Source organism: Lipophrys pholis, assembly GCF_963383615.2.
Source record: "Lipophrys pholis genome assembly, chromosome: 20".
Lineage (NCBI taxonomy): Eukaryota > Metazoa > Chordata > Actinopteri > Blenniiformes > Blenniidae > Lipophrys > Lipophrys pholis.
Genome location: NC_137648.1, coordinates 15,123,198 through 15,135,271, shown reverse-complemented (window position 1 = coordinate 15,135,271; position 12,074 = coordinate 15,123,198). Strand labels below are relative to the sequence as shown.

Here is a 12,074-nt window from a genome sequence, read left to right as displayed (position 1 = left end):
ATTTTCATGGCTTTCCGTTGCTTGAGCTCAAGCTCACCTCTCCAAAGGGTTTAATGGTGACTATGTTGTATGAAGCCGGATCTCTCTCGACTAGACACGTCTCTGTCAGGGCCAGGATGCGCTTGACAGGCTCCTAGAGGAGACCAACATGCATAAAAAATATAAGTGATCAAAAAATACATAATGGCACAAAATAGAAAAGATACACAGAAAAAGCAGAGATAAAGATTTTATAGCAGCTGAACTTCCGGTCAATTCTTGAGTCATTAATATCAGATATCACATTGGAAATCCTTTCAAGTCATCGCCAAAATCTTAGGAAGTGTTCACACTTGTGGTGTGAGTTTCAAGAACAAGGACAAAGGGAGCGTGTCCTGACCGGGTGTCGAGGGGTGATCTTCTGCACCACAAACTCCGCCACAGAAGTGATGCTCTCGTCTGAGCTGTACTTCCCCAACCTATCGGTCACGAAAGCCTCAAAGGTCAGAGCTTCCTTCCTCAGCCGTAGTGTAATGCCGATGAAGTTCCCAGCATGCTCGATGGCGCTGCTGATGATTTCATCTCGATGCTCCGAGGCAAACAGATGCTGTGACAAGAAAGAGGAAAGGAGGACAGAATCTTGAATCCTAACCCTAACATGTAAGGCAATGCAGCAAATATGGACACGCAGACTAAATAAATGCATACCAGCCTGCTGAAACCCCCGGAAAGGATGCAGAATCCTCCTTGGTAATCAGAGACTTCGACAAAGCCCTCCACATTTCGATAGTCGTAGGAGCACACCACTCGGTTAGTGTGGGGGTCGATCTGGTCGATGCCACCTGGTCTCACTTCTAGACAGACGGACCTCCGCGTATCGCTCCAGTGATGCTTGTAGCAGTTGTACCGCTATGATGACATGAGGAACAAATTTACAGTCAGGTGCATCTTAAAAAAATACATACAATTAATTAATTCCTGGAAAAAAAAAGAACTTTGTCAAACAGAAAGAGTTTATATTTATTCCATATGAAATTAAATATTTGAAGCTTTCATTATTATTATTATTATTGATAGGTCCAGTTTAAAAGTCCTAAAACAATAATTATTATAATCAAAACTCTGAAAATCCTTAACTTTCTCATTTTCAGTTATGATTTTGTATACTGTATACTGTATATTCAAAGCTATTAAAATTTATCCTTTAAAAAACACAGTACTTACCCTGCCTGTAATCTTTCCTTCTGAAAAATCTGTTCTGAATCTCTGCAGATGGGGAAAAAAAGGGAACAAGCATGAGATAGTGTTACGACCCCAGAGAGGGCGGTAACATATTTCAGGACACGGGAGACAAAGGCATAAGTTTTACACAGTTTAGTTTATTTTCTTTGATTTTTTTTCACAAAGGGAGGGTACACGAGCCACAAAGGCCTCGTCAAACTGTCCAAAAAACAAACAAACAAACATGGAACAAGGAAAGTTTAATTTAAAGATGGGCATGACTTCCCGGCCAGACAAACCAAACAGGTGTGGCAGTGGTCCAACCCTGTACAGGGCTGCAGAACCAGTACCGACAGCAGGCTAAGAAAAAAAAATAGAGACCCAGACTAGACCCGGAGCGAAACTAAAAGGCGAAAATAGGACGGCTGGTACAGCCACGCCAAAGAACTCGAGCCTCGGCCAGCCTACCGGCTACCAGGAAGTTCAGTCCGTGAGCTGCAACAGTTCCTCCTCACCAGTGCTTCTGTGAGCAGCTCCGTCCGGTGCTCTGTTGAAAACTTCAGCGTTTCTGACTTCTTGCCGCTGCCTTTGCGGAATGTGAGGTTGAACTCGGTCCCCTGACCTTTTCCTACTGGACCGATACTACAGATATCTCCATAAGGCCACTGAAAGAGAAAGAAAGACATTATTAGCCATGTAGATCCAGCTTAGAAATATCCCTGATGAAGTGAGTTCCTCCTTTATTCTGGGATTAATCTTCAGGGTTACGGCGAGTTCTGCAGAGCACCAGCACCAGAGGAACACGTTGTACATTTTGACAGATCCAATCAAATACGCACAATAAAGGGTTACTTCATGATCCCATCGTGAGGCTAAGAATACAGGTGCTGGACAGTGTTGAGAAGCTGTTTGAAGACTTTAAAGTGATGCTTCTAAAACACGATGGATCAGAGAGACGATGAGGAGGAAAATACATGATTGTCTTATATTGGGACCTATACCAGAGTTGATTATTTTCTGAAAATGTAGAGAAATTATTTAATGTCCGCACATAGCTTATAAGTATGTTTATTTAAAGCTCTCATAGAAGTTATTCTAATGAAACCACCATATTAAATGTGCACTGCAGTGTACATAGAGCTGAGCATATTGCCAGCCAAACAACTGTGTTTCAGCTCTTCAGCTCTCTTCAAAAACTGATATTCAACAGTCTGAGCACATCCCACAAACATCTGTGAGGCACTAATGGAAGAGGCTCCTGAATGATGATGGAGTTCTTCGGCGAGATGCTGCATACTGACCTGATTTGTTACTTCTAGTGTGGTGGGGTTGTAAGTGGTAATGGCATGTGTCCCCACTGAGAAGACCCGCTTGTACCTGGAACACACACACACACGGGGTGAGTCAGAAAAAGCACACATGAAAGAAACGCCTACAGCACCAAAGGCAGTCTCATAATATTTGCGGTGAACGTGCGAAACAGGGCGGGCGTGTGGCAGATCCTGTTACCTTGACAACCGTGAACATCTCTACATTAATTTGCCATGACAAGATGTGCTTTATGCTATACGTTACATATCTTATCATTTAAATACATTTCCATTACATCAGAGTGAAGGTGAGGTGGCGCAAGATGAGCCGGTCCATTTGCAGCCAATAGTTGTCCTTTAAAAGTTAATGATGAGTCAGGGACAAGTGAAATCACCAGAACTGAGATAATCCACATTTAATTAGTAGAGTCAGTTTCCAGGCATATTTATGAGTAAATGCCCGAAATAAGGCAGAAATATGGAAGGTTTTTACTAAATGCCAATATCAACGCCTCAATGATTAAACACGAGAGTCAGGGGATTATTACATACCCTTTATTTTTTGAGTGAGGACCACTCACTGTTGACATTTAATACCGGCAGAAGTCATACAAGTGATGAATACTTTTGATTGAGTTCAGTTTTTCTGTGCTGTCTTGAAATGAAAGTTCACTTCTTGTAAATGAGCAGCTCTGTAATGAGTCATACAAACAATCAGGGCTAATTCATCACAATGGTTTTGACAGTGGGGCTTTCTTGCACAGTCGGAAGGAAGTGCGAAATTCTCTTTTGTTGCTCTTTCTTCATGTTACACTGAGCCAGTGTGTGCACGCGTGCTTGGATCTGAACACATAGGCATGAGCAGCGTGGTTTTTCAACACTTTCAGTTTGTCCTTCCTGCTCAATTCTTAACATTTCAGGGTTTCGTTTTAATCTTAAAAATGAGTCGGAGGATTTTGACTGGTTTGTATTTAGGGAGGCGTGTTAATTATTGAGCTGTCTTTGTATGTTCATCTGTGTACATCATGTTCCTCTCGCACTTAATGACTCTGGGAGCCTGGTCAGTCATGCTGACTTGGCTTCTTTCCTTTTTGCACATCCTCATTATGTCCTGACAACAAGAGGCCCGGTGAAGCCAGCCTTCAGTCAGCTCAGCCCGTCAAAAAGCAGAGCAAAAGAAAGCATAATCGAGGGGTTACTTCCACAAAATGCATTTGTGTATGGATTGCATGACTAACACAGGCAGACAGAACGGGCAGAGTGAGCCGGAGGCACAGCCAGAGAGGAACAGCTCAGCCCTCCTTCAGTCTCCACAATTTTACAAGTGTCCTTTTTGGATATGTTCCTCATTAGGGTGACTGTACAAATGCACCATCTCCTTCAGCACTTCTTCCCTACACTTTGGTTGTTATTTCAGGCTGCAGAGTCTGACACCAATGACTGTTCACATGTCTTGACCTTGGAGCTAAGTGGCCAACTTAGCTTGGGTGTCAGCACAGGCCTGGTTAATTATTAATTCTCTATGGGCTGATGGATTTTTTATTATTATTTTTTTTTAGATTCCATTCAAGGGAAGAGACAATATTCAGATTTCTTTAATCAGTGTGTGTCTGCAGGACAACAAACAACTTCTCACAGCCATTTACTGTGTTCTAATATTGTTAAATCTAATTGATTAAGGCTGTGTCTTTGAACTTAATAGCTTGACAACATGAAGATGGTCATGAGTAACATCCTTTTAACAAAATGTTACAGATGTTTTAAAAGTCTATATAACACATAATATGTAGTTACAAATTGTGAATTGGTGCTGGAGTTAGCAAAATAGACAGAAGCCACACTTTTCTACCAAAAAACAAATAACTGCTCATTAAATAGTTGTAAGAGTTGCCAATTGAAGTATTATTGGAGTAAAACATTAGTAATTTAACATAAAGAGACCACACATTCAAATTACATCCCACATGCTTTTGCATCTGTCTACTAAAACCTATGAATTCCAATTTACAAGTCATGCTGCTGCAGTTCAAATTTGCATCAATAAAACGACATGTACACAAACCGGCAGAGGCTTGGCTTGAACTGATGTTTAGTATCCCCATAAACTGTTTATATTATTAAGTTTGGTTGTCATACACAAGCAGTGGATGTTATCTCAAGTCCATTTGCAAAAAAAAAAAGAAAAGTGTGTCAATATTCAGAAGTTTCTTTAATCCTATGAGGAGAAATATTTGTAAAACAAGCTTGACAAGTACAATTCGTACCACAAATCTAATCAGTGGAAGGTAGCAGTTTCATCTCCATTCAACCCTACTGTACAGCACAACTTTAAACCTCTTCCTTCCACTGCTAAGGTTTCATAATATCAAATTTGGCAACTTCCTGAATCTGACTAAACTCCCCTCACAACTACTTCTCCTCGACAATGAAAACATGATTCAGTTCTTACAGAGGCAAACATTTGTTTGCCTTTTGAAAACTCTCATGTCGAACGCAACAACTAAATCCTCTACGTAAGAATGAACACAAACATTAGATTAGGGAAACGTACCACTACACAATAAAGGAAATCCAAGCAAAGACTCAATTCCAATATTACAAGTTAAGTCATAAAATACAGTGTAAAATAGTAATAGAACATCTGCCACAGCTAAGCTTAAGTAGCTTAGGTTAAGTGACAGCAGTTGGATATTAAGACAAAGCATACTGTGATTTGTAAAAACAGTGTGGAATACAGGTCATACAAGGCTAGAAATGTTACAGGATTCATTATCAAAATTCCACGAAAAGCATGTCAGCCAGGGAGGACACAAATTAGTCTAACTGAATGTATGACGAAAGTCACAAGACCTGGTTTAACCATGTTCATGAGCACAGAGGTAATAAAGCAATGCGACAACAGTCAAAGTCTACTGCGATCCTAAATGCGTTTCTGTATTAAAACTAACAATCAGAACCTAAAGACCATACATTCTGAATTAAACTGGATGAGCTTGTGACCATGAAGCTGAGAGAAATCATTTTAAGAGGAAGTTGCTATGCAACAGTTCGGGGTCTGGAGAGGTTGGCACGTTAAGTGAAACTGTCCACTGTCAAACATAATGTCAGGTTATGGCAAATGTTCCTCCTATGCAGAGTCAAAAGTATCATACTGATTAAAGAGCTGTACAATATATTGCAAACTGATCATCACAATGTCAAAACTTGCAATATAAATTTAGCAAAAAAAAACAGACTGAACTGCAATAGATGTGCATTCATGCATTCCATATCAACATATTTGGCCAATCAGATGGAGCCACACTGCGGCCTTGTGTTAATCACTTCATCACATCATGCCTGGTGACAACAAGGCGGAACAGAACAATTCAGGAATAAACATGACAAATGCTTCTGAGTTGCTGTTTGTTTGAACTGCAGACGTGTGATGAAAATAATAATGAAATAAAAACCAAACGAGACGCAGTTGTCTGTTCATATGAAAATCAACTTGATCACCGACTGCTCAAATTTCACATGTCTGATAAAGCACAGAAATATATTATAGCAGTGGTTCACAACCTGGGGTACTGGACCCCCATCGGTGCGCCTGAGGTCTGTTCTGAAGTTTTTAAAATTAGATTTGCACATATCAGAAATCAAAGAGGGGTCTATTCCCATTCTCAGAGGCAATCTGGGGGGGGGGGGGGGGGGCTCCAGGTGAAAACTGTTAGGAAACACTAAACAAACAAAAAAAGCTTCACTTGCGTATCTCTGCTCCTCACTCATCCTGTTTACTCGTTGACTCACATTACGGGCCGATCTATCAACTCATTATCTCATCCAAATCCATGAACAGTCCCACATCTATTGACGGCAGCGATTTCAGTTTCCAAACATGATAGACAATCTTGTTGTGTAAAACAGAATCGGAATGACCCACATTCATCCAAGCTCAGCAGGAGAGTCGAAACATGTGCAGACTAATTCCGATAATTCAGTCTGGCGTGGATGGTACTTCAACGCTCGTTTCAGCTGGACAACTGAGGGGGCATTAGCAGGATGAGCCTCTGTTGATGGCTAAAACTCTGCAGCCCCGCTTTCAGTTACCCAAGCCCATGCGAAGCTTTAATGGGACAAAGACGTTTAGAGAGCAAGTATTGGTAATGTGATCTCATCTACGCACTGCCCAAGCTGGAGCTTGCTTATAGTGTTGTCTTCAAGGGCCACAAAACACCTAACATGATGAGTTCTAAAGTAACACTGGAATAAGTAGGTATTAGGTAACTTTTCAAATGGAAAAAAAAAAAAAAAAATTGCCTCAAGCAATGATAAAAGCCACAGACGGCAATAGATTTACAATTTGATGCTATTTTGCACACTATGTCAATCATTTCACTATAATTAAGACAAGAATAACAATAGAACAGAATACCTCTGGATGATTGTAAATACAGGTAATCAATCAGATATCCCCTTCCTCTATCAGTGTATGTCTGGACTTGTTATGACAACAAGATAAGCTTTAGTCAGGAAGGTATAGATAACTAACCTCCATCACGCAAGTACAGAAATAAACTTTCCGGTATGCTTTAGATTTAGATTGCATCACGTGTCAGACATTCATTACACCTCTAATTGAAAAATATATGCTTTGAAAACTACTGTCAGAAATGCTACTGGAATCACAGCAACAATGACCTGCTGATTACATCATTTCATTTACAGTGTGTACGTGTACTCTATCAAATAAAACACCTTGTCTCAGTGGTGAGATTATTTTCATTGTTGCTGCACTATGAGATGTCTCCTATAAAAGTTGAATAAACAGGTATTTTCCAAGCCCGCATACATGGGTTTCATCTGGCAGAAGAATGGTTCTGTTGCTTTGTGCTACACATCATGCGATAGCAGAACTCTGATCACACTGCTGATCAGTGACCACCAAGTGTGGTCTGCAGACCTCCTGCCCCTGTCTAGGATCAGGAAGTCAGCAAAATTGAAGCACTGAGTCAGGATGTTCTCAAATCACCTTTGCAAATGACAGAGAAAAGTTCAAGTTAATAAAGGCTTGTTAAAAAAAAAAAAAAAAAAAAAAGTTCAACAAGACAATCCCATACAAGCCCTGAAATACTATCAGTCAGGTTGAAAAAAATAAACAAACAACAAGTTGGTGTCTTACTTTCCCCTCCAGGAGTGTTTGGTGGTGTAGAAACAGGCCAAGTCTTTGTTCTCTTTGACGACATTCATCTTTTCACAGGACCTACAACACAGAACAAAGTCAATATCAAAAGAAAGCGATTCACTGTCAGTTCGATGGGAAAAATGAAGGACTAAAACAGTGTTTTTCTATAGTGAAAGGTATCACACTTTAATTTTTTAACAAGTAACGACTACATCCAAGTTTATGTGGCACACATTCCAATATATGCAAACGCACACTTCACACAGTCATTCAACATTTTCAGTCAAGAGTGAGAGACTCCCCCCGGACACTCCCTCTGCTGTGGAACTAATGCGGAGTAAACAGTGATTATCCAACAGCCGAGAGAAGCCCATCACTCTATGAGACACCGATTCTGCACAGTTACTACCCGTTACACTCATAGCATCCATACTTGTGTTGGTGGCACATGGCCTCTGATTAACCACAACTCTCTTCTCTTTATTAAACCCTCACTTTCTCTCGTGGAGCTTTGTTTTCCGGCTCATTTTGAACCGACGTGCAACTAAAACCATTGATATATAAATTCCTGAGCACAAACAGAGGAGACATTGAACATGTCGAGATTTATATGGGTGTAGAAAGATTGAAAAAGTCCAGCAGCTGAACGTGTGTGAACAAAATCAGGTGGAAAGTAAGAGATCATTGATCCCTGGCGAAGAAAACGTTAGGACTGTGTATATGGCTATTTGTCAGATTTAAACTGGGAAAAGTTCATATTTTCCTTCAAAAACAGGTTCAAGTCAGCCAAGAAATCAACTAGAATTCACCTGTACAGCTGTAACACCTTAAGAGTTCCTCTCCTCACCCCCAGTTTGGGACATACTGAAGAAAATTCAACATGAACGGATCACAGAAAATGCAGCTGTCAGTACATAATAAAGCAAAAGGAGGGAATAACTGTCTAACCTATCCTCAGTGCAGTAATTTGCTGGCGACTGCACTGTGACAAGGGGAACCTGTGTCAGCACTCTGCCAGGATCCTGGAAAAATCTGACTCCAGTTTTCCTTCCTCTCCTTTTCAGCAACCAAATGAAGCAGGGAGCAGCAAATAAACAAGCAATGTATTGCTTCATTATTCACAAAGGAGGCAAATATCTGGTGGCAGAAGAACAGGATACAAAACAAAGACTTCAAATGAGGCCGTTTTAAAGTTACACGGACAAAAAGCTTAGTATACTCCAAACCAAGTCTTTCTGGAATATTTTACATTCAACTATTCATGGGGCCATATAATGAATCTACGACAAAGCAGGGAAATGATGGCATGCAGTCTAGATGTTTGCATGAAGTACTGCATAACTTGTGCTATGATGCAGCAGAGGGTGGAGCAGGTTTTTTCATTTTTTTCCCCCTCACTGTGATACAAATAAAAAAAAATGCTGAGGCAGACTCCAGGATTTGGTCATGTGAGCACCTTTCCAAACGATTCCCCTCGTCCGTTTGCATATCAAGAACACCAAACTGATTAAAACACACATTAACTAAAAGCACAGTGACATAAATAGAGATGGTATGCAAACCCAAACAAAGCCAGTGGGTGTATGCAGTCACACAATCTTAAACTGACTTCACAACTTTGTCTGAGCAGGTTTTAAGTTGATAGCTGCAACAGCTACTGTCTTCCCACAGCGGATGATCAATCTTGCCTTTTAAATCAAGTAGTGCTGCAGTTCTCACTGTACAGCATACATTTCCAAAAATTTAAATTCAATAAATTAAGAGACTATCATTAAATCAAGTACCTTCATCATTATAACTTTGCTTGACTTAAGTTTTTAGTCTCATAAGTTAAAAGAATACATTGAATCACCTCTTTAATTTAGAAAGGCAAAGACAATAGGCAATGTGCTTCAGCATCAAAATGGGTACAAGGGTTGATGATCATGTGGCATTGCAACATTATATGACCCAACACAAGTTTTTATATCCCAAGTTAAAATTGTGTTCCTTGTCCAGACATAACACCACCTAAAATGCAAAGAAATTAAAATGAGCTGAAGCTGATTGAAAAAAACAATACATATCTCTTTTAGCCATCTTATATTTTACATTGATGAAGAAGAAGAAGTAGGCATTTTGTGAATGGGCTTCCACTCTTTACAACAACTTTCCTGCCTACTGGTAAGCTGCTGGTCTTCCTTTAAATCACTCTCGCTTTCCTATCACTACACAACAGCCTTTTCCGGTGTTTCATGTGACCAAACACCACGCTGGCAAAAAATATGGCCCATGAGCCTGAACCTGCCCACAAAAGAGTTCAATCCAGCCTGTGGAAAGAATATGAGTTAATGTGTAAAGAAGAACTAAAACAAACAATTACAGAGAGATGCTGCAGAGAAAGCTTTATGCCTCTTTGCTGGTATTGATGAGGATGAATGTGACTATTTATCATTCGCTGTATGCAAAGGGAATGTCACAACAATTTAATGGTTTGGAAGTGCTTCTCCTTGAAATGTGTATTAGATTCTCTCAATTCAATTTCATTATACACAGTCAAAATCCCTCAAAGACTATAATCTTTTTTTTCTATTTACCTTGAGAAAGCCAAACACATGCGGTGATAAACAAGCCTGTGAGTGCAATGTGTTTTTCCTTATTTCAAACTTTCTTCTGCATTGGATACACATTGCAACATCTCCTGGCATTTGTCAATTACATGAAGCAATCTCTCGACCAACACAGGAACTTTATGTCAGGAACTTGCCCAGCTTCGTGTTGTGCAGCACTTTATGGATCTCAATGGTCTGGGAAGCAAAATTTACAGCTGCTATTCACTTTACTTTGCAGCAAGCAACAGATGCACACATTGCTGGTAATCTAGAAGCGTGAAAAGTACTGATGGCACGTCTGCCTCCCCCCGACCTGTCAAGCAGATCCATGTCAGGAAGCATTAACGTTACCTGGGTTTCAAGCAGCTAGCCAAACTCTGCTCCACTGCAGCGGGCCTTCACGCTCAAATGACCGGATAAAAACAAGTGTTTTTAAAGTGGATACTAATACTTTACCTACCGAGTACACACCCTCGACCCGTATGTTATTGTTATCAGCGTGTGTCTGCTGAATGCGGAAAAGGGTGGCCGTGGCAGGCCAGTGTTGGGCTAGCCACAGGCTAGCAGCTAACGAGCGCGTCGCTCCGGTTTGTTTGACGGCGGAATTAGCTCGTCGCATTAGCAGCGGGGTTCACTCAAGCAAATATGGACAAGAACGAAGTGGCAGCGACTCCCGGCCGCGCTTACCTCTAAACTCGCAAGCGGGCGATATTCGTAGCCGTCCCTCAGCCCCCCACCCTCCTCCGAGTGCGGTTGGTGGCTCTCAGTTTTCCTGCTCTGATGCTGAAGGTGCTCAGTTACGCCGTATTCCCCCCCCAAACACTCAGGACGCTGCCATGTTCCTGATACATACAGGGAGCCAGTGCGCATGCGCGCGGCCTGCCTGTCATGCGGCTGTCAGCTGATTGGTTTGTCGGGGAGGATTTCTCTCTACTCAGTTATGATAAGAAACACAAAATTCACTCTGCATTCAACCAAATGCTGAATTATGGACGCATTATAGACAATCACCAAAGTGTGGCATTCATGTTTATCAAGTGCATGCGTGAAATCCAATCTACATTTCAATAATTTTTCCCTTTTTTTTCTTTTTCTTTTATCTGTCTATTTCTGCAGAGTGGGAGGGTTCATCAGTGATTCAACGTGGTCATATGAGCGCTTCAATGGTGTGCTGAATGGAGAATTATCCTTGGGTTCTAATGGAGCTTTCCTGCCATCTAGTGGCAGTATTGCATCACTGCAGCAATACTGTCAAACATACGTATCCTATCCCGTGAAGTAAAAGTGTACAGCATCTAAATTAAAAAGGTTTGGAGAGTAAAAAGATAGATAGATAGATAGATAGATAGATAGATAGATAGATAGATAGATAGATAGATAGATAGATAGATAGATAGATAGATAGATAGATAGATAGATAGATAGATAGATTAAAAAAAGGTTAAAGATAAGAGTTAAACATAAAGTAAGTAAAAGCTTTTAAAGTATGAAAATGAAAGATACATTTTGACTGAAAATTTTCATTAAAAGTAACTGATGTTATTCTTTTATAGTACCCTGAACCTTTGTTTAGAGAAATGAGGGATCAGTTTTATGCAAAGGACGGATATGCCAAAGACTGCATGCTGGAAAAAAGGCAACAAAATGGTGCAAATAGAACAGCTAGTTCTATGACGTTACACTGCTCCAGGAGATACCATTCAAACTGGCATTTTCTGCTTCTATTGTTCAAAATGTTTTTCAGGTTTTCATTCAATTCAATTCAAACAGTTTCAAAATGTACTAATACGTCTTTGAACATCAAAAGAC

General features: G+C 40.5%; 1 protein-coding gene across 2 annotated transcripts in view; it reads right to left on the bottom strand.

The window, feature by feature from the left end:
• The window catches only part of dnajc13 (DnaJ heat shock protein family (Hsp40) member C13), a 31,221-nt gene extending 20,145 nt beyond the window's left edge, over nucleotides 1–11,076 (bottom strand). For both annotated transcript variants that reach the window (XM_080489607.1, XM_080489608.1), the window contains exons 1-8: nucleotides 10,953–11,076; nucleotides 7,672–7,752; nucleotides 2,502–2,577; nucleotides 1,716–1,865; nucleotides 1,204–1,245; nucleotides 688–888; nucleotides 380–586; nucleotides 38–133 (exon numbers count right to left, since the gene is read on the bottom strand). In XM_080489607.1, the coding sequence (XP_080345733.1) occupies nucleotides 38–133; nucleotides 380–586; nucleotides 688–888; nucleotides 1,204–1,245; nucleotides 1,716–1,865; nucleotides 2,502–2,577; nucleotides 7,672–7,739 (840 nt within the window). In that variant the 5' untranslated portion in view covers nucleotides 7,740–7,752; nucleotides 10,953–11,076. The remainder of the gene's footprint in view (nucleotides 1–37; nucleotides 134–379; nucleotides 587–687; nucleotides 889–1,203; nucleotides 1,246–1,715; nucleotides 1,866–2,501; nucleotides 2,578–7,671; nucleotides 7,753–10,952) is intronic.
• Between the last annotated feature and the right edge of the window lie 998 nt (nucleotides 11,077–12,074).